Genomic DNA, 25,258 nt, shown 5'->3' with positions numbered 1-25,258 from the left:
TTTTTTTTCATGTTAATGTTTCTTTTTTAGATATAACACAGAATCACTTTGCTTGCAACTCCTAATCCCACCAGTAACAAGTTCAGCTGCGCTGACCACAGGTCCTGCCGCACGTGGACTGAGCAGGAGCACACTGTGTGCTTTCAATCAGCACAGCCAAAATTCTGCTGTCCTTACTGGAGAGATCACCGTTTTTACAGGCACACCTATAGTAAGAGCTAAAATGTGGCAACTTCATATTCCAATCACTGTGAAACATGTTTCCTTACCCGTCCCTTGGACTTCTTCCTAGCATTTGGAAAGCCAGCGACGAAGCACTCCCTAAGTCACAGCACTGGGGCATTCATTCCGTGTTCCTGCACTACCATGTATAGTGTTGATTAGCCACTAAACTGAATGCCAGCTCACCTATGAAGCATCTTACCCCCATTGTAAAGTCTGTCTTCTGGGAATTCTTTCAGTGGTAATTTTCTATCATTGAATACCTGTCACTTATCAGTTGTCTTACCACCACTTTCATTCACCCAGTGACTTTGCCATTAGGCAAACTCTCCCAGATTCTCCCATATTTGCCCCTAGGCAAATGCCAGATTTTGTCATATTTTACAAGTTCACTGTTTAAGAGACTACCACCAAAAAATTCCTGCCCAAGCCTTAACTGAGAACCCATAATAAACAGCGTTTTCAAGCTGTCCAAGAAAGTTGTGGATTTTTTTTCCTAAGTTTTTTTTCCCTCATTTTTGTTTTTTTGTTTAAGTTTAGATTAATACTATTTTTCAGGTGCCATCCTTTCCTATGGCCACTAGATGCCACTCTCCTTCTTGCCTATAACTACGCTGATTTCACCCCTAACCAAATCACACCAGGCTATCAGTCCAGCTGATTTTTCTGAACTATTTCTAGAGAGATGAGTAACAGACTATTGCAATTTTTGCTGAAAAATTGAGCACAGATAGAAGTTCTTCCACCAGCTTTTTACCCTTTTAAGGGAAATATCTGACAGCTATTTTGTGAGACTGCAGAAACATTCCTACAAGACATCTGTCAAAACCATTTGTCCTACCCCCAAGGCAAAAGCATCTAAAGATTAGGGCTGCCTTGTAATTAGGTATTACTAAGTAAACACCTAAATGTTTACTTGACTGTGGTGCTCTTTCCTGTATGAATGTATTTCAGTTAAGACAAAGAAAAAAAAGCAAGTAGAAAAAAAACCAAGTATCCCATCTTTAAGTGTTTGCTACAAAATGACTTCCAATGTCAGAGCTGTTGACCATGCGCCTCAGATCTGGCTCCCAAAAAGGACCTTGCTTTCGTGTTGGCAAAGAAAGGGGGGAAAAAGAGCAGAATAAAAACCTAAACCGATTTTGTAAAGAGAAACAGTGATCGTCTTTCAAGATAAGGAAGTATTGCTTGGGGAAACTACGCTGACAGCCACATGTCTGAAGACACTGGTCTGCAGAAGAATAATCAGTTTAGCTTGCTTTAAAGACTACCTTTTCTTTGATAGCAGACAAATTTAAAATACTTTCTATGAACATTTCACTCGCTGTGAAAACAAATAATGCTTTGTTTTTTCACTGTCTTATTTAGCATAGCACATATTTGAACCCTGTAAGTAGTATTGTGCAAATACAGCTCCCACAGGGTACAGTTGCCCAAGTTCTTGTTTAGATGGAGACTAATTGCAGAATTTCAGCCTGCGGTAGGAATGTCTGAGCAGGTCTCAGATCAGAGAAGGAACTAAGGCACAGACAGATAGACAAGTATACAGTAAACATGAATTTCATTACAGGCTCCAACAGTTTCTTCTCCAGTGAGTCAACAGATAATGTCTTATTTTGACTTGCTTGAAGTTTGTTAGATTCATTTTTATGTTCACAGATCAATTTCATGACTTGAGCAAACCTATACAGAAAAAGATGCACAATACATCCCCACTGTCAAGTCAGCTCTGATATTTCCAACTTTCAGGACTTCCATTTATCCATTTCTCAACTAAAAAGATCTTTCTTCAGGTGGGAGAAATCACTTTTAAACATTCTCAAGCTACCTGGTAAATCCTGATATTTGGACACTTGAAAAAGAGAGCATTCTTAAAAAAAATAAATCAATCATCTAGTCTCCAAAATACACAAGTAGTACACTATTATTAAGCATGTAATTACACGTTCTCCTACTTTGAAAAACACCTTGAAAACAGCATTGTCAGATTACATGTTTCTTCTCATTTCACAGGTTTTTGTTCCCACACCAACTACTACTAGGACTGGAGAAGCAAAGCCAACTTGATTTTTTTTTCTAGCATTACAAGAGCTCTGTAAAGCCCAGTCTGACTTGAATTCAGACATACAAAATACAAGTGAGAATATTTTCTCTATTTCAACATTCTGTTTCATCAGTTCTTAAATTCCCATTTCTCTCACAAGAACAACTCATAACACTTACTCTCTAAATCAGATATGATGAGATTGTCATGAAGCTTCACAGCACGATGCTGCTCTACTTCATCCTCCAACTCAAAGATAGTTTCTTTCATGTCACTTCTCTCAGTCTCTTTTTCATCTAGCTCTGTCCGAAGTTTTTCTAGAGTCACATTAAGATCCTCAATTTGTTTTTTGGCTTCTTCTTGGAACACTCTGTATTCACCTTCAACCTGAAAAAGAAATACCATGTGTCATAACTAAATTGATTGCATTTTAAAACACACTGAATTCTGTAACTAGCATACTTTTTTTTTTTCTTCAACCATAAGAAGTCCACTCTTTTGTGTATCAGTTTTAGTGCTTGCTGGATCTGAGAGGATTCATTTTATTAACCTAGTAGCAAGTTTCACATTTGTGTGTATGATGCGTGAGTTGAAGTATTACCAAGAAGAGTCTTAGAAGCCACTGATCTGCTTAGTTAAAAACCAAAACAACAACGCACAGGGAAAGGTAGTAGACTTCTTTTCAGAAGCAGCAAGACCGTTTTACCCTGCCTCATGAAACTGCAACTTAAATAACAAGCTGAGATCAGAGTCTCTAACATTCACTCCTATGCCCAACAGGAAAAATTAGGGTCATGCCTTTGGGCAGGTCAACACAGGCAGCAATTTTAATCCACAAAATGCCCTACTTTAAATCACCTGTTTTGGTATTTATTTTAATAGTACTACCCAAGTTTAATTATTAAAATTTTATTTTAGTTTTTTAAATCTCAAATTAAGGTTGATTCTAATTGGCTGTTGATCATCATGAGTAAAATGTTGATCTGCAACTAACATAAAGCTCAGACATTAAACAAACTTTCTCATCAGGAAGATATACCTTCAAATGCATAAGAAATACATTTGCTAGACAAAATTAGTTTCATTTAAGTCCAAATAGCTGTTCTAGAACTCAAACATTTTCATCCAAAATGCAATTAACACATAAGCTGTTCCTGGACGGATGATTATCAAAAACCTTTATGTATTTGCCATACTTAAGGATCACTTAAAAGCTTATGTATTTTTTTTCCAATTAAAACTAAAACCTTTATTTAGTAAATTAAATTACATTTGGTGAAATACCTGTCTCCCTCAATTAGTCATTTCTCCATTAGAAAAAGACAACACTTCTCTGCCTTCTTTATCCTTAGTTTATTCTAAGTTAATTGAACCAACCTGAATAAGCTGAAACATTAAAATATTATCTCTACATCTGTGAAAGGCTCTACAAGCCATCAATAGCTGGGTTACCACCTCAAAGCTTTACTCCAGGCACCCTCTCAGTGACGTCCACCAGTTTGGCACCAACTCCTTGAAACTCTTGCAAAAGGCATGCAATTTAAGCACAAAATTCAAACAGTATTTAAGATAATGTACAAGTTTGACCCTGGACATAAGTATTGGTGTTTAAATACTGGTATTTTAAAAAGTAACGAAGCAGTTACGCTGCGGCTGAATGCACCCATGCACTTTTTTTTTTTTAAAAAGCCTTCAGCTTTTTTATAATAAAAGTTAAGAAAGTCGCTAATCCTAACCATACCATAATCTGATTAACCTTGCCACTAATCCTTTACTTCTGAAGGAACTACAATGTTCAACAGTAAGAGTCATGATATACAGGTGATGTTAAAGCACAGGATGTAAACCCTACCTTAGCAATGGCATCTTGCAACCGGTTGGCATCATTGCGAGTATGTGCCAGCTCTTCTTGCAGGCTGCTGGCCAATGTCTCTGCTTTTTCTTTATCCAGCCTGACACTCTCCAGCAAATCTTGTATATCTGATTTATCTCCAGAGTTGTGTATAGAATACAGCTCAGCCACTTTCTGCTTTTCGTGCTCTAACTGAGCTTTCAGCCTGTTCATCTCAATCTGGTCACTGGCTACTGTGGCTTTGTACTCCTCTAAGGTAGATGCTATTGCTGTTTTGCTTTTCTGCTCTGACTCAATAATCCGTTCCATGTGGTGATTTCGTTCTTTTAATGCCCCTATCATTTCTTGGGCCTCCTTGTTGTCTTGTTCTGCCATCTTCAACGTGTTGCTCAAGTGCTGCTGAACACCTAGCAGCTGCTCTCGCTCAAAGCGTGCATTCTCTGCGAGGTCCATGTAACGTTGCTCTAACTCCATGTAGCGACCGCTTTTCATATCTTCATCAATTACATATGAAATATGGTGTTCATCTAAAAGGGACCGAAAATACTCAATCTGACGGCTGAAGTGTTCTAACTTGTCACTTTGCTGGCACAAAGATTCCATGAGGATTACTTTTTCCTCTCCCAGTCTTTCATTCTCACTGTTTAGCTCTTGTGTTATTTGTTGCAAATCTGCAAGCTCTTGAAGCGTGGCTTGGAGCTCTTCAGCTGTACTGTGTTGGTTCTCTTCCATCTGATGTATCCGTTCTGTCAGACAAGCTACGGACACTTCACTCGCATTGCCACTGCTTCCTTTCCTAGATCTTTCTATGCTTGGTACACCTTCAGACTCTGAAGATGATGGAGCATCTAAGGCATCATCGCTTGATGTCAGTGGCTGATAAACTTCACTGCACTCACTGTCTAAATTATCCATGGAGTTACTATGTTGATTGTCCATCAAAGTGTTTTCATCCTGACTCAACAAGTCTTCCATTGATCCAGGGGCAGAACCTTCCACTGAAGACGTCAGAGTGCCACCACCATCGCTGTGGTTGCCAGCTGTAATCTCAGGACTCAAAGACTGATAGCCAAAGAGTTTCTCAGAGTTGTCCAGCCTTTGTTCCAAAGAAAAGCCTAATGCATTCAGTCTGTCTTTTAACATTCGATTCTCATTCTTCAGCTGGTTGAGCTCTTCTCGGATGGCAGTGTTTTGTTCCTGTAACTGTAGCAACGTAGACTCTACATCAGTTGGCTGATGGACAACAATGGCCTCTTTTTCTTCAGATTTTTCATCACCTTCAACTTGATCTTCATTAAGTCCCAGCTGGGCACGCATGTCCCTTAGTTCATTCCTCAGGTGCAAGATTTCCACATCTTTAGTTTTTGCTAATGTCAGAAGATCATTCACTTTTGCTTCCAATGCAGCTTTGTCACTGATTTGATTGTCTGATTTGGACTTACTCATTCGAATATCCGATTCTGGATTGGTGCGACTACGGGAACGTTTTGCCAGTACTGTATCATTGGTCCCCTGTCCAGTCAAAGGTAATTTTTTACTCTGGCTTAAACGGGAACGATCACGTATTCTCTCTCTAGAAGAGCCTGAGTCTTTATTTCCAGATGAAGTGCTACGCTTAGTTGTGGAACTTGTACCTGTACATTTTTTGAAAGTTAGGAACATTCATTTAAAATGTAGCACTGTAACGGGAGACTCTGTATTTTGTATCAGCTCTACAATGGCTGTTTTTTTAAACCATGCTGGCAAACATACTCCATAAAATAAATTTACAGTTAACATTTAAATGATCTTACTTATGAATCAATGCAGTTATATTTTAATTGATGCATGCTTTTCCAGTTGCTGTATTTTACCAATATTTTGAAAATGAGTCACATCTTAGTTTAACTATAATAGTTGCTAGGTTTTTTGTTTTCAAAAGTTTCTGACAAATTGTACAAAAACTACAGCAGTGCTATTCCTGAAAGTTCAAGTTTTTCTCTTTTCAGTAAATTTGAATGCAAGCTTTTAAGAGATGAATTGTTTACTGTGATTCCCCAAATTAAAAGATTTTTTTTCCATCACATTTCATACAGACAAGGATGAATTACTGTTACTTTATTTCCAGATGATTTATAGCTTTGCAAGCATTATTGAATCCAAAACACAGCAACAGAAAGCAAGACATATTTCATCTGTATTGGTAACATACTAAATAACCGTACCTTTCTGAACAGTTTATCAAAGATCTCTATTTTTATAAAAACAATCAAGAATGTTCAAAACGTTGACTGTAACGAACAATCACATCTTAAAATTTTAATGCCTGTGCCATGGATTTTTTTTTTTTTTAGACAAATTAAACTATAATTCTTTAGATTAATTACATTGTCTGGTATTATACAGTAGTTACATAATCAGTACTAAAAAAAATTAAAAGGAGCAGCCTCCAAAGACGCAATTACAATATTACAAAACAGGATACTTCATTAGGCAGTCTGGATCCACACTACACAGCAGGAAACTAAAAATCTACCCAACTACTGTCTTTAAGGACCGATATATCCATTTACCTGCAACTGTTTTAGGCTTATTTTCCAGACTGTTCATGGCTGTCCCTGCAGCTGAAGACACTGTTGATACACAAGTGCTCTTCTTTGCCTTGACACCATTGGTCATTGTCACTCCACCGCCACCAGCCATCCCTGCTAAGAGGTCATCGTTACTCTTAGTCTGAAAGAAAGGCAAGATGTGGCTTTAAGACAGCTGGCAGAGAAGTCTGCATAGCCAACATTTCTCCTGGTAAAGATTCCACAAGTTTAACAAGTACATATTTGACTAGCCCTGCGTCTAGTTGAGTATGGTGAAGTGTAGATGCACTGCACAGTAGGGGAGTTGAAATTGAACTTCAACTACTTACATACGATTGACCATAGAAAGAAACTGCCTCCCCTCTCCCAGACAGAGGGAATGATTAATGTTTTAATATCAAGGTGAAAAAACAATTATGAAATCACAGTAATAACGCAGCCTAACACTTCCGAATTTTGACTGAAAGGTTCCTTAATTATAAAAATGAAAACTATGTTTAGGCAATTAAAACAGCAAATACCAGGAAGTAACCATAATGTCCTTCAAGAGAGTATGATCAAGCATCTTCTGGTGGACAAGTTCACAACAAAAACCAAACCAAACCAAACCAAACAGAAATCAATCCAAGATTAATAAAATACCATTTCTAGCTCAAAATGCTAAGCTACAAACCACCAGAAACAAGGACAGTATTCGGAGGGGAGGGAAGAGCCACCCTCACCGCATATCTTTGCCTTGTTTTCATGCTCCTTACTACGCACTCTTAGAGACAGGATGTTTGGTTGATGAACTTTTTGTCTGACCTCCCAGCATCATTCCTGAAACTACTGTTAGCCACAAAAGCTGCCTGGAATGTGACAAGAGTAAGCAAAGGGACCTCAAGAGCCAGATTCCCAAACAGAGAACACATCCTTCACTGTAAAGCAAACTCTAAAAACTCTAAGTTCCTAAGTACGAATTGGCAGACTGTACCACTCTTTAAAATGCAATTTGTTAAATGGAGAAACAATCAAAATATGCTAAACATTCTTCCCATCATAAGGACAAAAAAGTTTAAAGAAAGCATCTGTGTTAGAAGCATTCCCTGAGTGACTGTATTATTCAGCTGGATAAAACATTTGAAGTCTCAGAGCCCAACTAAAAAGTAGTGCTCAGGACCTAACCAGTTGCTTTACATAATGGCTTACAAATTCTGCAGGCTTGTAACTTCCAGCTTACATACATATTTATATTAAAGACTATATGCCAGACATTATGACTTTATACATTAAGAAAGAAGTTACACGGTTAAAACCAATGTTGCATCTCAAACCAGTCTATAGCTTTTTACAGCTGAGGATTTGAGAACAGTTAGCAACATTGATCACAGCGATGTGCAAAGGTCATGGATGGGATCTGTGCCATTTACAAAGAGCAGCTGCAAAACAAAAGGGAGCTTGGGAAGATAATGTATTTGTTCTGCATGCAGCCATTAGAAATACAGATAATCATCAGACAGAAGCAGGTATCAGGAAGGGTAAAATCTGCTAGGACAAAGGTGTTTTTATTAAATCATGTAGGACGTGATATAGCCCTCTGAAGTGGATCATGAAAGGCTGGAGGAAAACATATCACTCCAAAACTGTATTTTGATGTGCATTTAAAATGCCTTTCTGCTACAAAAGAGCCACTGTTGTTCCATTCTGCTTTTCTCCTTGCGCTGCCACATGGCACTGCTTAAGCCGAAGCCTTTCCAAAGGGTTCCCTCTGCCCAGGAGCCCGATTGCCGCCGGAGCCCCGAGGTTGCACCCTGCAGACCGGCAGCTCGAAGTCAGGAGGATGGAGCTGCTGCAGGGCTACCAGGTCAGCAAAGCAGGCTCTGTGGACAGCAGTGGGGAGCGAACACAAACTGTCACCGGCTGGCAATCCCGTAACCTGTAATCCAATCAGACATATCTAATCTAAACTTCATTTTCTGGGTGTGGGGGCAGGAAGAAAACCATTTTGTGATGCAACTGTCACCTAGAACAGTGTATTACAGAAAGACATAGATTGGTGCCTTTTCCAATTTTCTACTGAATCTGACATCAGTCGGCAAACAAGAGAGTTCAAGCGATGAGCTGTCAGCCCTTTTACCTTGTTAAAAGAGTGGGGAAATTAGATTAAGGCTTTAGACGCTTATAGTACATGTTATCAAGCCAAATAGGTCAAGATGTTTTCTTTCTTCAAGCTGAGTCACAGTACATAAAACACACGCTTTCTGACATTAGTCACCTCCAGTCCTTGCTGAGCAATGGGATTTAAGACAGCCCTTCTGCCTTAGCCATACCCCATCTCTAGCCTAGGTTGGAAGGCACAGCCTCCTCCGCAGCCAGTTCGTAAACAGTTTCTCAAACCTGTAACACTACACTCTTGGCAGAGAAAACTATTTAGCAAAGCTCTGGAAAACTTACAAACCAGCAGCTCTCTTCTGTACACTCATAAGAGCAACTGTGCTTGACTTTAGAAATCAAAGTATTTTTATAGTATTTTTATTGGAACGGAAATCAATGTCACATGTTTATCAAACAGTTTATTCTCAAAGAAGAACAGTTTCACCCATTTACGGAAAACAATGCAATCCTACTTAGCAATAAAAACTCTTCTTTAAAGATCTGAAAAATTAGAAAATTAGAAGTGCTCATCTAGACACATGCTGATTTTCTGTATAAAAAGTAAACCCCTTATAATTATAAAATTAATATACCATTTTCCCTCCACAACTTTATTCTTTTAATACAATGAAACTTGAATGGTCACCTCTATTAATTCATTTCATGTTAGTTTCTCAACATGTATATACTATTTACTGCACCTCATTCAAATCCCATATATACGTATATAATTGTTCCTACGTGGGATTTTCTTTGATGCTCACTGTTGCTATATTTGAGAGCTTCAAACAGTAAACTTCACAACAATCTGTAATTAAGTTACTGCATTTTTCAAACAGAATACTGAAGCCTAGACAGAGGAATACTGAAAACACATTCTAATTTTTAATATTCAAATGTCCATGTCCAAACCCTGACTCCTCAGGGAGGCTGGATTTTGCAGTTCATTTGCATCAAGTACAGCGGCTGTCTAATTAGTTGTGTTAGTATGATCACAAGCTCATTAGCTAAAAAAGCCTAAAAATACTGATCTTAAAAATAAGAATACATTGTTATTTGCCCAAAGTATTTTCTGACAGATTAAAAACTAGAAGTGGCTGGCAGTTAACCTTCTGCTGTAATGACACGTGGGGAGGTGCTGAGCATCTACCAAAGTCTTGGGCAAACCAATACTAACTGCAACTAGCTTCTGAAATAGTTCCTTGATATATAACCAGGCATTAATATATATACAGGCATTGCTGAGCAGACAGACCAACCCCTGGAACAGTATTCAGCTGTATAGAAGGGTAGGTCTCACATTTCTTCCTGTACTCACTGTCCAGACACTCTGGAAACTTCCCAGAAAAGGACAAATCTATGGAACAACTCAAAGCTAAAAGGTCCCCCCACAGCTAAACACCTGCCTATGGATGAATCGTGAAGGAGACAAAAAAAAAAAAAACATGCTGTAATTAGAAAGTCATTTTCAATTGCAAAGCATTATTACTGACTGAATTGAAGGTTGGTATAGTATTGTACCCATGTATTTCTATTTCTTAACAGCTACAGCTACCTTTCATTCAAAAACCAAAATTTTTGTGTATCTCTATGCACACTTACTTTGGGGATTGAATTAAGTTACTGATTATCTACTGCCAGCCATGTTTCTCCCTCCCCTCCATGAGATGATAAATGAAATTTATAAAACACACACTAACTCATCATGTCTAAGAGAAGATCCTAAAAGCTTCTATGAGGAAAACAATATGCCAAAAGCTTAATTGACAAGATCAAATATTGAACTATGTGAAAAATGATTTTAAAAATAATACAACTGGTTATTGACACTTCTTTCAAGCCAGGAATTATACATGTGATTTGACAGTATCTATAAGCCCCAAAACATAAGCAACTAACTTTGTTGTGTAAGTACAGAACACTCAAAGGAGATAAAGACGTCATTAAGTCACACAGCTGGCACAACAGCAGCTTAACAAGTAAAAGAAATCCAACTGTATGAGTAAGCCTGGCTGTAACACAAAGCAGAGATAAGTCTTAGTAATTAAGGGAAAATTTTTTATTGTACCTCAAACATACAATAGTCATAAATTCTAATCCAACATCCAAGCATTGCCAGAAGTGTTACTAATATAAGAAGTGAAATTGTGAAAGCATACTGGGTCAAATTTCTGTAGCGTTAGATCATCCTCCTCCTTTACCTCACCGAGAGGCATCACATAAACCCAGTAAGTACACTACACAGCATTTTTGCTTCCGTATTCTTTGGGAGATTTCTAGAAATGCAAAATGAATAGTGTCATCAACCACCAAAAGATGATTTCAAGTTCAGCAAAATTGGATGGCAGGGGTAGAAGGGGGACACAGGGAGAAAAATCTAGCCAAAACCTGGCTTGCGAGTTCATCAGCTGCAATATGAACCACCACTAACCATAACAGAGAAGCAAGACTGTAAGAAAGGGACACACCTTTTGACTTTGGTAACTCTGCATAGCTATTACAGAGAGACCTCAACTATTACCACTTCTTTAATTCTAGGTCTTGCCAGTTATTTAAATAGCCTATCTGCCTTCCTGTAGCTGATGGAGGCTCCGGCCCCAGTTGCAGACACCAGCCCTTCTGCTCGTCCTGTTGGCTCTCTCCAGGGCAGCAGAACTGCCATAGCTCTGCACGCTGGGCTGCAGAAGGGCAGGAGGAGGTGAGTCCAGCCACGTTTCCCTGCCAGGATCAGGGGGCAGACCAGGCAGGCTCATAACATCATCCAACCCAGCAGTGTGTGCTCCCAGGTTAAAAAAAAAAAAAAAAAAAAAAAAAAAACAGCACACCTTGGTATGTCTTATTTTATTTGGTTGTTGAAAACCATACGCTCCTAAATCCACTGCCCTGTTTTGGTAATATAAGAGAAAACCTCTACCTTTGAACCTGTTCTAGGAGCAAGAACCAACTTGTGCAAATTGAGCCCAAGCATTACTTCTCACAAAGAAAGCCCAAAACAGCTAGAAGAATGCAGCTGCGCTGACCTGACACGGATCACCGAAGTCAAGAAGTTTCTCATGTTAAATACCTCATTAGTTCTTTCTTCAGAATTAGTACATAGCTCTTATCAAATCCCATTAGTCACAGACACACCATTCAAGCATAACACGACACCACTAATAATGCTCATCTGAATGCAACTGCCACTCTGCTCCTTTTGCAGAACGACTAAGTTCTGCAAAGCATATTGCTTTCCATCATCGTATCACACATTGCAATGTGAAAAATACAGCACCAACGCCACACAAGATCTTATCACCCTGCCCAGTGCTGTGTAGCTAGCCAATTCCCTCCGGTTACCTGTGTAACAAATCTCTAGCTTAAATTGCACTAAAGACATGCCTTAAAATTCTACTCTTAACTCTTTATCATCAAAACTACAAATTACCAGAATGTTCTATTAGTTATTACCTTCAAAAGGGATGCTGATGTCCCGGTTTTGGAGAGTTTTGTTACTGCAGACAATGAGGAGCCGTTCTCTGGTTTGTTTTTTTCAGTTGTTTGAGTTTTATTTACTCCAGGCACTTTGGGCACTGAGCCAACACTCCTGCTTGCTTTCTTCATTCTGGGTTGTCTGTTTATGATGCATTTACAAACAAATCTGCAAACAGAAAGAAGTGTTAAATATAAAACACATACAAAATGCAACATAGTTTTATAACACTAAGTTCAGAATAGCAGTAAGGACCACAAACTAGAGCCAAACAGCATATGTATGTGACTGACCAACTTTTTTTTTATTGTTGTTGTGGCTTTTTTTTGCCTTTTTAAAAAAGGATCTTTTTTGAAATTTTATTTCATTTTTTTCTAGTTCTTTCCACAAATGGCACTGAACCAAGGATATTTTATAAGTGACCCGTGTTACTAAGCTCGCTCGTTAGCTAGCAAAAGCAAGGCTTATTAGGACTGCAATGTTCCTTATTTCTGACTGTGGGAAAGAAAATACCGTGGGAGCATTCAGGCAACAGACTGACTACCAACAACACTGGATCTGAGAAAAGATTACCAGCAGCTTGATAACTAAAGTACTGAGAGAGTAACAGCAGTTGCAGAGAAAGGTGTTATACAGAAACTAAAAGATGAAAAACTCAGATTCCCTGAAATCAGTTACTATTAGCAGTCACGTTAATAAACACATAGGAGTTCACGTGTATTGAATTCAAAATTTAATACTATTCAGATGATCATGAGGGCTCTCTCCAAGAAGAAACCAGAAGGAACCCAGCGTGGTCCGCAGTCAGGTCCCTTGCGTGCCTTTGCCTCCTTGCCTTCAAGTGTTCTGCAGCAGCAGACAACTGTCAATGCCGGCATTCCAGCCATGACGAAATAAACTAAATCATCAAAACCAAAGCTGACTTTACACAAACTTGGAGCAGCTGCAGCAGACATGAACAGGGCAGTTGTCCCAATAACTGCTAATTCCGGAAGGCAGCCGAAGGAAGGGCAGAGGAGCTGGCAGCCGTTCCTTGAAGCATGGACTACAAAAAGGACTGGACACATCAGGCTCTTCTTCCCTCTTGCAAGAGTGGGACAGCTGGCAGCTGCCTTCTTCATCTCCCCACTGCCAGAAGGCAGAGGATGGAAGATTAAGAGAGGAAACTTCCACTCCCCTTTCAGTCTGACAGACCCTGAATGGAAGCAAGTGATCCAGTTTCTCTGAGCCCCATATCCTGTGGCTGATTAGAAACACAAAACACATCTAGTTCTTTCCATCTCTTAAAAAGTGAAGCATTTCGAAGGCATGAAAAACAGCCTGATGACTGAGTGCAGAAGTGCTCCACGAACACGGTGATCAGGACTAATTCATTATGCTAAGATAATTACACTGCACATGCTCCTCCCTCCCCAGCACCACCTCAGCTGCACACAGGCATATTTTAAGCTTGACTTTTCTGAAAGTCAGTAAAACTCCAGCTTTGCATCTTCAGACCCATTCAGACGTGCCATTAACGTAAGCAACAAGAAGTCTCATTTTAAGGCACTGAAAATATTTGTTTATAGCTTACAGACTCCCTTTAGCTCTGAAAGCTGGCATGAACCAACACAGAGGACTTTGCCTGCTGCTGTAATTTCATCATCAGAATGTCAAAAATGCACCAGTCCTGCCATCCTGCTACTGGTAACCAGAACGCCTTCGCAGAAGATTAAATAACAGAGATTATTTGAAATGAGACACTCTAAAAAAGCACCGCTATACACAAATATTTCTACAGAAGCTAATATTTATAGGTAAGTTGCATTACAAATGTAAGTTGCCCTTACATTTCTTGCCTTTTTCATGTTTAAGAGTCGAAAACTTACATGTGCTTTTGATCTTACTCAATTGAGAATTAGAACTGGAAAGACCAAAGAGGATGGCGAGTTCAGTAAAACCGGCACCATCACTAACAATGAAGGGTATTTTTAATGCTCTACAGACTACATAAAAACAATTGCCCATAGCACACTTGAGAAATAATTGAAAAAAATTCAGTGCACAGCTTGTTGCGAAGCTGACCGCACTTAAAAAAAAAAAAAAAAAGTTACTTCAAAGAAGAAAACCTGCATAGAAGCAGGAAATCAGAGCCCTTGCTTTCGGGCAGCCCTGAGAGCTGGCAGAGCAGTGCCACAGCGGGGGGGGGGGGGGGGGGGGGCACTCAGATGGTAAAAGAGGCTCGGCTGGGGCTGGGCACAGGGTCACAGAACAGCCTGGGCTGGAAGGGACCTGCAAGGGACCTGCCACAGGCAGGGATGTGACCCACTCGGTCAGTGGCATCCAGTGGTTTAACTCACTAGCATCCAGTGATGTCACCCAGAGCAAAGCAATTTAAATAAGTGAAACTGAACACAGTAACTAAGTGTAATCCTAATGTTTCACCACAGTGTTAAAATAGCCATTAAATATCCCAAACTCTGACACTGGAAAAGACTTCTTGTGATTACTGAAACTCAAACTTGGAAGACACTAGAGGACAAGAAGGGTCAGTACCCCTGCCCCTCTGTTTCTCCCAGAGAACTGAGCTCTTATAGTTACTTTCTTACTGAAAGACAACTTTGTAATTATAGCTGAGTAACTGCAAAAAAGAATGAAATGAGTCCAGACCCTTACCCTCGAATAGGGACAAGGCATCAATTAGTATGACAGATTCTAAAAGTGTTTGCTCACTCAGGCTCCTAAGTGAACATGTGACCTCCTGGTGCAAACTTCTCCTATCCCTCCTTCTCCATGAAGGAAAAAAAGGAAGGGTTTCAGTACTGAAAGCAAAGACACCGATGTCGTTGAACTGTAAGGGAGAGAAGCCCTGCTTCACCCCATTTCTCAAAAGCCCTAAGCAGCACTGCAGGCAAAGACCACCTTCACGCTCCCAAAGAAGAAAGCGTTGTTTGGAAAGCACAGCATTAAGAACCAGCAGCAGATCTGGCTATCAGCACAGAACAGTTGCCCAACGCTACATTTAAAATAAGAAATAAGACGCTCAGCACCCAACTCAAATTTTCTGAAGATTACCACACAACACTAATAATTCAGATCAGAGCTAAAATACTATTTCACTGTTGTTTTAAAGAGCCAGTACTGCATACAGACCTGCAGCCTGTAACATGCCCTAGGGAGAGAGGAGGAGAGACTTCCTCTGCCTTTACACATGCTCCCTCCCACCTCTAAAAAACAAACACACAACCACCACTACCCAAAAACAAGAATGCAAAAGTTTAAAACTAGAAAGCTGCAGTGGCATTAAGACCTGCATCTCCACAGGAGTCCTGAGAGACTTGGGGGAGCGCACCTCACCGCACCGCTAACCGAAATACTGATCCGTCAGCAGACACGAGACGTTTCTGTGACACATTTGATTAACGCTGCCATTACAATACCAATTACAGAATTAATCGGGCTGGAAAAGAGCCAAAACAAGCCCAAACTATCAGACAGAAAGACTGCATTCCTGAGCTGCAGTGTAACCATTGCCTCTAACCTGTATCCTTTCCCGGAGGTCTCTCTTTCCACAGCACACATGGCAGAGGAAACAGCAGCCAGGCTGGCTCAGGAGCGTGCTCCCATTGCTCTGGTGAGGCATGGGAAAGCAGCCCTACGTTTTATACCGAGAGCAGCACGGCTCCATAAATAATAATTTGAAAGTGTTTTGCCCAATGGCACAGCTCTGCTCTTCCCTGTAAGCTGATCTGAGGCAGCCTCCCCAGCAACGCCAAGTGCTGTCGGGGTTACTCTTACGCACGCCCGGGGTTTTTAGCAACCCCAGCGCTGGAGGTAGTGGCAGGGGTGATTTCTTCCTGGGATCATTTCAACCTCATCCATTATTTAATAAGCTTATTTATGCAAATCTTGTTGTCACAAAGATAAGGCTTAATTACAACAGAAAAATAAGTTTCCCGTGCCTGTAAGGTAAGAGAGCATTAAACAGCACCAGCCTCTTGCCACTCACTGAAAATGCTTCATCAAGAGGCATCAAGCAGTTTTATCTATTAAAAAACTCTGATTTACTAATAAAATGGTAAATAATCTCTGAATCTCCTTCAAGAATTCCATAAAACTACAGACAAGTGATCCACATATTTGAGGATAACAAGCCTTTTTGGACAAAATGAAGAACAAAACAGATATCCAAAATGCAGAGGAAAATATGTATCTTCAAACCCAAGAGCAGCGGACTCAGTATACTCACTCTCTGTTTGTACAAATTCTTTGGTTTTGATGTATTTAGGCTGACAACTTTTGCCCAAATAATTAGGGAATGACATTTTTAGGCCACTTCCACAGTCCCAAAAGGCAGAAACGTGAAGAAAAGATTATGCAATATAACCCTTTCAGCCTCCTGTAAAATACAGACTCAGAATTTCTTCAAGAAAGCACAATCGCCAGCAATTCAATGCCTGGACCACGAAATAAGCTATGTACCACGAGGCAGAGTTTGCTGCATTCACAACGTCCCCAGCTCCAAGTCAGCCTGCAAGCTGCACGTGCCACAGCGATGCCCCTTGCTCAACGTTTCCAAAAACACGCTCCTTTAACCGCTGGATTTCACAAGCCCAGAGCAAGCAGTGCGTGTGTTTTACTGCTCAAGCTGGATTCGAGACTCCATTTGCAGGGAGATGAAAGTTTGCTGATGCTAGGGTTACTTAGGATACCAAAGGTAAGAGGACACTGCGTGGAATCAGACACGAGACTAAATAAAACCATCAAGTAAAATCAGATGTAGGTATCTGCCTCCTGGGGAAGAGCAACCTCAGCTTCGTATAAAAATATGCTCTGAACTAACCAAAACTGCTCAGCGAGACTTTGGTGTTTCGATTCACAGCTTCATGAAAGCGTCGGCACAGCATTTGGGGTAAGCCAAAAGAGTAAAGCAATTCCCAGAATTACTGAGGACGTAGTACAGAGCCCTAAAGCAAACATGGCACTCAGCAAATCCATCTCTTGCCCGTCTGCCCACGCTTCAGTTGGTATGTGCGGTTCTGGTCCCCTAACCTCAAAAAAAAGGATTTCTTACATACCTGAAAGGGGTCCAGCAAGGGGCAAAAATAAGATCAAAGGCACCTAACAGCTCCCATGAGACACCTCATGGCGAATATGACAAACAGCCTATCGAGCCCCCAGTGGCACCGAGAAGGCGGACGGGGGCTGGCTGCTGACTGTCTCCTCCACTCCTAAAGCTAAGGAGCAACTGCTGAAGAGCCAGGCTCAAACTAAGAGAAACAAGCTGTATTTTAGTGCAGAATGAAAGGGTGCTGTGGCTGCAAGAAGCACAAGTGGAAGGGGAGACTGGACAACACAAGGAAGAGAAATGCCCTAATGGATGCTATGCAGCCAGAGCCCAGAAGGCTCCGAGGGCATTCACAAGTCCCCTCGGTGGGAAAGCAGCCAGGGCAGGAGGGAGGACAGAGGGCTTTGGGTTTTTTCCTTCTGCATCCACCCGCAACCTCGGCTGGACCCAGAGCACCAGGTGGGACGGATCCCTGCTCCCGTCGGGGCGGTTCCTGCTACATTCTTATGCCACGAGGAAAACATAAAGATGTCAGTGATTTATGGGTGTGACAATTTTGGACTAACTGCTGTAGGTAGTTATTTAGAGAGGAAACATTTTCCTTTTACTTTCTATCTTAAAAATTCAAGAGAGTCTTTAGAATTTTCCATTACAAGTCGTGGAATTGAAAAAAAAAAAAAAGAATTCTACCTTTAAGCTGCATTATACTTATCCTTCACTGTTTTCAAGCCACATTTACTATTGCTATTTTTCTTTTAAAACAGAAGGGAGGAAAGAAGAGAGCTTTGGGGAAGAATTGGCTGTAATATACCTCAATCCCTCTGCTCCTTGTTTGGAGAAAACTGCAGGACTTTAACTGCTGTGAGCAATGTGTAACCGTTGCAACGCTTCACATTCCAGACAAGTGACAGGAGCAGCTACAGAAGGACTCCCAGCTTCTGAAGCGTGCTCTAAAAAAGCCTTTTCATAACAAAATTAAATGAAGTCTTGTTTTCAAGCTCCTACTTTAAACAGACATTATTTCAAGCCACTGCTGAGGGGAAAAAACTGTTCATCAGCTAAATACAGCTGGTTCTTCCCAGTGGTAAAAAATATTCCTGTATCTGAAGGTGGTGGCCTGTGTGTCCCTTACAGTGCAAGCCATAGGCTTCAGTGGGCAGAACATGATAAAGGACAGAAGGAGGGAATATAATAGGCAGAATATTAGTGCAATAGTTTTGGCTACGTTGTCATTTTTCACACCTTTTTGTGAAATTCAAAGCTGCACCCCAATTTTAAGCTGTGCATGAGCTGACGATGCAATAGGTACCTATTTCCTGGAGAGCAACTACACCTCTGTGTCAGATGTTAAAGGTTTAAACAGACTTCGCAGAAATACCAGCCTTCTCTGTAAAACTCTCAGGTTAGTATCCATTAAAATACAACTATTATTTGGGCACTGTACGTTTTACGGGGAAATAAATTAACAAACACAAACTTCCTGGCCAAAGGACTGGCCACCTTTAACTACAAAACCAGCTGGTCTGAAAAGTGATACTTGGTCAGTTATCTGCTATCGCTCCCGGCATGCTCCGGAGTTGACTGTTATTACAGAAATCAATGAGCCTCCAGTTACAAAGGGGCACTTCTGGCCACGTAACCTTAGGTATAAATCACGTTCTTTAACCAACAATCACGTTCCCCTGCACATGTGGAAGTTTTCCTCCTGCTGCCAAGGAAGTGCTTTCAAAACCAGCAAGGAGCTATCTTAAAAGCCCAGCATTTGGCAGAATGGCACAACAAAAGGTGCACGACTAACACAACAGCTTCATTTTGTTCCAAAGTGACTAGCTCAGAGGACATTTCATTGCAGCGCAGCTCATCTCCGGCACAGCTGTACCCAACAGTGCAGGCTACAGGAGGTGACCAGTGGTGGCCTCTTCCCTTCTCTCTGCTCAAACCAGCTGAGCTCTGGCATTAACAGCTGCAGCAAAGCCTTCAGCAGCACAAAGGCCATCGGGAGAAGGACAAAAGGCAATGCCGTGGCTCCCACTAGAAAAAAGGGGACAGAACGCTACAGGATGTGCAATCAGCTGAGGAGCTACATCAGTGACTCCCAGCACAAGTATATTACAGGAAAAACCTGTAAGAGAAGTGAACGAATTCGACCAGATCCCATGTTCATCCAAAATACCAAGTCTTGAGTTTGTGCAAAACCAGTTTCCAGCTTGGTTACAGCTATAAATCTGTTCCTACCAGCTGCTGCCTAACGCAGCCCCATCGTGGTGGTTTTCTATTGCCTGCGTTTCGGTAACTGGGAGGTGACTGGGTGCTCTCCACGTCCACTTCACCGCTGCCCTGGTCTGGCAACATTCCTGAAGGCACTGCCCCAAGAAAAATAGAGCAGGACAAGCATGCAGAGATGCATCACCTGAAGGCCTTCACAGCCCCCAGGGGCTCACAGCTGGATTCCCAGCCCAGGACTGTCCTGGTCTTGGCTGGATCGAGAGAATGGCCCTGATGGGAACAGCCCACCCACAAGCCAGCCCTGCAGAGGCTAGGGGAGGGAAGTGTCTTCTGGGGATTGCTTAAGCCAGTCGTGAAAATAATTTAATTGCACCCTGCCACCAAAAGAGACAGTCCCACCCCTTCCTCAGTCCTCTCCCTGGTTTCTAGAGATCGTAACTCATTTTGGATGAGCTCGTTTTTCATCAGATCAGGACTGATCTGACTCACCTTATAATTGCTAGGCATTATGCAAAGAAAGCAGCGGGACCGTGGAACTGGGAACAAGGAAGACTCAACCCTTCGAGGACGGTAGCCCCAGACTGGTTTTAATTCAGTCTCAGGCTGCTGGGCAGAGCAACAGTCCTGGTGGAAGTGAGCCTCTTGCTGGTGCCCAACCACCACATCCCGCGTCTCACTGTTCTGTGGAGCCACACAAGAAGCTAGATGAGGAAAGAGAAGCACCAAAAGACAAAACAGAGACCACCAGAGGGTGCAAAGACCAGCTATGTGTAGGCGTGAATTCTGTGCTCCGACCCATGTCCTCCCTGTCTCCGAGACCCAACGGCAGCACACTCATCACTTCGTTTTGAAACCGTCAGGCTTGCCACACAGAGATGAGACAGAACTGCATGCAAATCCTTCCTAAACAGCCCGGTACCACTGGGACAGGAGCATTTACCTACCTCTGAGTGGAGGCCTGGAGACATACATTTGAGTCATACAGGAGAGAAGTGTTTGGGACAGGTTGGAGTCCCCAGTCTGCAGCCACTCTTTTCCCCCAGACCCGGAAAAGAGGATCAGATACTGTTTCTGTTCTACGTTTTTGTTCCAAGCCTTCTGGAAAAGGGTGAACACTGACCAGTTCACGGAGTCCTGCTTCCCCGGACAGTTTGCTCGGCGGAGCAGCGAGGCACTCTGCACAGGGACGGCAGCTGTAGCTGGCAAAAGCACTGAACAGCCACCATCAGTGGGGCATCCCTAACTGATGTGACTGCTGGCAAGCCAAAACACCACCGAATGGCAAGCGCCCGGCACTTCAGCACTCTGCTTTGTGAAACACTTCCATGGTAGTTCATAGAGAATCTCCTACACCTCCGCTTTCTGTGGCAAATCTCTGACGTTTGGCTGAAGGCCTCAGAAGAGTTTCCCCATTCCCTCCGGTTAACCAAAATAATTTGAAGCATCTAAATACTGCAAGATCAGCTAGGGATATCTTAAGTGGAGACCCTTCCACCTAAAAGGTGGCAATCCCTGTTTAAGCAATTTGGAATAAGGACATTGCTGCTGGCTTCACCAGTAACTGAAGGCCTCTGTCTTGCAAGATGCAGTCTTTCTATTAAAAAGTCTATCCTGATGTCACTGTCATTTTTTTATCACATTTACAAATCATCAGTCAAGAAATTTCATGACAACTTCCAGCAACTATACCTATTTAATGCATCCACACGTAACTGTCCATTTCACCCCAGCGACTGCAGATAAAATGAGCCCTGCATGACTCTGTCACTACCATGAAAAAGATCTCTTTTTGGGAAAAAAAAACAACAAACAAGCAAAACAAGAAGTTCAAGTGAGCACAGTTCCTCTGCGATTGCTACCACAAAGGAATCCTGTCGCATCCATTCCTCCAGGGATTTACAGGAAATATTGACCATTAACTAACTATTCACAATGCTGGGTACATTTTAGAGAAAATCAAAATGAAAAAGGAAAACCAATGTCTGCAGAGAAAAAAAAAAAATTAACTGCACCACAGATACTACTTTAAATCCATACCCATTATCAAATCTCAGTATCGTTTAGCTTGCTAATTAAAATAAAGTTTGAGCTCAGTACAACTTGGCAACTCGGTGAAAATAAATATATGAAATCCTATGGCTAACTAGAAGAAGCGAGGCTCCGATACATCACTCCCGTAAGCGTGTCTGTGTCAGTTAAGGCTTGTCCATACGAACACTGCCAATGTTTTAGCAACGCAGAGGAGCACGCTGCAGGACTCTCTCCAGCACCAGCTCTCACACAGCAAAGAAATTCTGCAGCCGAACTTTCAAGAAGGCTCCCTCTGCCAAAACCACCATGTGTGCTTTTAATTAAGATTGTATAGCGAGTTGTATTGAGCACACAGAAACTTTCAGGGAGTATTATATGAACGTCAACCTCTTGGTCAAGCTCTACGTCCCCCCAAAATGCATCCCCATCGGAAATCATTATTCATTGCATGTGTACGTGCAAAATACGTATCCTACACTGGGTAAACAGCCAAAGTCCAGAAAGTATTTTCAGCATCAGAAAAATACCAATACTTGCAGGGTGATGTCATCAAATACATTCACTTTCAACACTATCTGAATACTGGAAGGTAGATGTTCAGTTTATTTTCCTAAATAAAATTGTCTCTATATATACCAGTTATCTTGATCATTAGCAAAAATAAAATTAGCTCAGAATAAAGTAAGCCTGATCTTTCCTAAGTGTCAAATCAAGTCTTAATGTAAAAGTTTAAAGAAGAATATTTTCTCTCTTTAAATTTTGATTGAGCGTATTTACTACCCTTTCATAAGTTAAAAAAAAAAAAGGTAGCTCTAAGTTCAGATTTTCGTTTTTATTATTTTAAGGCACCAAAACCTTGTAGACTTTTCAAAATCCCTTTAGAAAGTCTCTTTTTAACTAATTTCACCATTTGTTTGTGAACTACTCTTCCTTTTTGTCATTTTGGAAGCTGCTGGTTCTGCCTTTTGTGTCTGTTCTTTGCAAAATTAAGTTATCCTGAGACATTTATTTACAACAACAAAGATCAAAAGTTCCAGTGTCCTTACATTAAGGGAGTCTTCTTTCCCCAAGAAAATCATGTATGTGTGTGAAAACCCTAACGATGAATTATTTATCTGCTAAGAGATAGTATCCTAGGATTACTTTCTGGCTGCATTAAACTGGTAAGTGCTCTAAATGGTGGCTTTCTCTGATCGTTTCAGTTGGAATAAGCTCAAAAGAAACAAGTAATATGTTCCTTGTGACTAGTCACTTCATGCTACGATTAAGCATATAACTCAGCCTCTTACACCCGCTTATTTTCCCTTTTTCAGTATAAAGACTAAAAATAAGATCAAATGGGGTGATTTTTAAAGTTGGGAAGTAGAAGCATAACATTTCTTATGCTGTTTTTCCTACTGAGCAATAGGGATTCCGTCATATTAATAGTATTATACGTTCCTAAAACTGGATCCTAGTTGGCAAGACAGGCTCCAGGGCTGCAAGATCAAGGAAAAAAAAAACTTCTGAAGTACGTTAGTGAAAGAAATTTCCAGAATGTGTTTTTTCTCTCTCATGGTACCACTAGAGCAAAAAGGGCATACGTTTATTTCCCTTCATCATGTTATTTGTTAGTATTCATTTATTCATACCTAAAACATTAATTGTACTGAGTAATAGATAAGATGATGTACAATGACGTTTTTGAAGCATAAAAATAACAATTCCGACACGAACTTAGACAGAAACTTATCAAACTCATTGGCTATGCCTACGTTAGGAATTAAAAGAGGCCACAGATCGTTTTCCACTCCAAAGGAAAACTTGCACAGCTTGATCTGTGACGTGCAGCCAAAACCCTTCCCCCTGCCCCATCCAGGAAAGGGTGGCCGCGTCCCACACCCACGTGGAGAAGCCCTGGTGCATGCCACCTGTGAATGATGCCCAGGCAACACTTAGGAAGATGCTGGCAGCCCTGGTGCAGCCACGCCAGTGACCAAGCTGACAATTTACCAGCATAAAGATCATGTGCCAGACCTCAGCCTAACACCCAAGTCGTCTTTGATGGGCTACCACGGCCATACCAGCCATTAAGGAGAACATCCATGCAAGCCTCTCCTCAGGCCTGATGGAGAAGCTGCCTTTGGCAGCGTTCCTGGAAGGCCACAGGGATCATCTGCCTTTGAACAAGGAAGGAAAAGGGGAACAGCACTGCGCTGCTACGCTGCAAAGTGCAACATGAAGTGCAATCCATGAGAGCCGCAGATCCCTGCGGAGGTTTGCCCACTGTGATGCTCCACCATCGTCAGGTTCTAATAAAACAGCCCTTCATACCTCTCAGGTAAGAACACAGACGTTTTATCAACGCCCAAACCAAAATTCGCATCCACACATTGCTCCACGTCTTGAGTAGATAAAAGGATTGGGAAACGTGGACTGCAGGGTTTAACTAGATGGCACTGTATTTAACAGAAAATGGGTAAGTTTAAACAATTCAGATGAGATGTTTTGTTCTCCACAACCATGTCTTGTATTCAATAAACAAAAAAAAAGACATGCTTTTTCAGACACATGAAGACATCTGAAAACGTAAGTCTTCCTTTCTCTTCCTTCACACCATCCACCAGCCTAGAAGCTGATTTTTCCACTAACAAAATTAAGCAGCATTGTTACAGGGAACAGAAGAACACTCCGGTCTCAGTTTCTCACTTTTAATCTCAGACTGTTTAAAATTAAGTGCTCTTTCCCTTTTTATTAGTTACTACCTAATTACAATCCACTGGAGGAGGGAGGAGGAACTGTACTTTTGAGCTACCGGACTACGTTACGACCCACGGAGCGTTAAAAGCAGCCACTGGGTTCAGCTCGCCTACCTTTCAGCAGCCAAAGTCCATACCATTAAATGAGCAGGAAGCACCAGGTCTGTGTTTGTTTTTGGGGTGAGCAGGGCTTGCTCAGGCTACATCCTCCGGCGGAACCTCCGGCTCTTCCCGACGCTCTCCTCCCGGAGGAGCCGCAAGCAGCGCGCATTTCTGCCCCCAACCAGCAGCTTTTCGGTCCCCGGCCCAGCCACCCCCCGCCGGCAGGGCGGCGAGATGCTGAGGGAAGCCCGCAGCTCCCGGAGCGGCAGCACCGCGTTATCCCCCCGCGGACACGGCCCGGGGAGCTCAGCCCGCGGCTCGGTAACGCCGCCCCACGCCCGGCCCTCCCCCTCCCCCGCCGCCCGCCGTCACCTCACGGCGCCCGGGGGCCGGGCACAAAATGGGCGACGGGGAGGGGGCGGCGGGGCTGTCACAGGCTGGGGGCGGCACGGCGGCCCCTCAGGGCACGGCAGGGAGGAGGAGGAGGAGGAGGAGGAGGAGGAGGAGCCCGGGCCGGGCGGGAAGGGTCTCCCCGCGGCGCTGAGGGGCTGCGCGGCCCGAGCCCGCCCCCCAGGCCCCGCCGCGGCCGCCAGAGGAGCCCCCCCCTCCCCCCGGCCGGGCTGGGGGCCGTGTGGGCCCGGCGCTTACCGGGAGCCGCCGCCTCCTCCCCGCTGCTGCGCGCCGCAGGCCCGGGCTGAGGGGAGCGAGAGGGGAGGGGGGGGGATGGGAGGGGGGGGTCCGGGCCGCGCGCGCCGCCGGTGGGAGGCGGAGGGGGCGCGCAGGGGGCGCGCAGGGGGCGCGCGGGCACGGCACGGACCCCTCCG

The 25,258-nt window shown here is 42.5% G+C and overlaps 1 protein-coding gene across 3 annotated transcripts in view; it reads right to left on the bottom strand.

Moving 5' to 3' along the window:
• SPECC1L (sperm antigen with calponin homology and coiled-coil domains 1 like) overlaps positions 1 to 25,258 on the bottom strand; it is a 69,623-nt gene extending 44,365 nt beyond the window's left edge. Inside the window, exons 1-5 of one of the 3 annotated variants that reach the window (XM_050714165.1) lie at positions 25,083 to 25,258; positions 12,269 to 12,458; positions 6,671 to 6,830; positions 4,119 to 5,752; positions 2,446 to 2,653 (exon numbers count right to left, since the gene is read on the bottom strand). In XM_050714165.1, coding sequence (XP_050570122.1) covers positions 2,446 to 2,653; positions 4,119 to 5,752; positions 6,671 to 6,830; positions 12,269 to 12,421 — 2,155 coding nt within the window. In that variant the 5' untranslated portion in view covers positions 12,422 to 12,458; positions 25,083 to 25,258. Of the gene's footprint in view, positions 1 to 2,445; positions 2,654 to 4,118; positions 5,753 to 6,670; positions 6,831 to 12,268; positions 12,459 to 24,446; positions 24,811 to 25,082 lie in introns of those variants that run through there. The other 2 variants (XM_035556709.2, XM_035556710.2) reach the window with 2 other exon arrangements.

Source organism: Cygnus atratus, chromosome 17 (genome assembly GCF_013377495.2).
Source record: "Cygnus atratus isolate AKBS03 ecotype Queensland, Australia chromosome 17, CAtr_DNAZoo_HiC_assembly, whole genome shotgun sequence".
NCBI lineage: Eukaryota > Metazoa > Chordata > Aves > Anseriformes > Anatidae > Cygnus > Cygnus atratus.
This window is presented reverse-complemented; position numbering and strand designations above follow the sequence as displayed.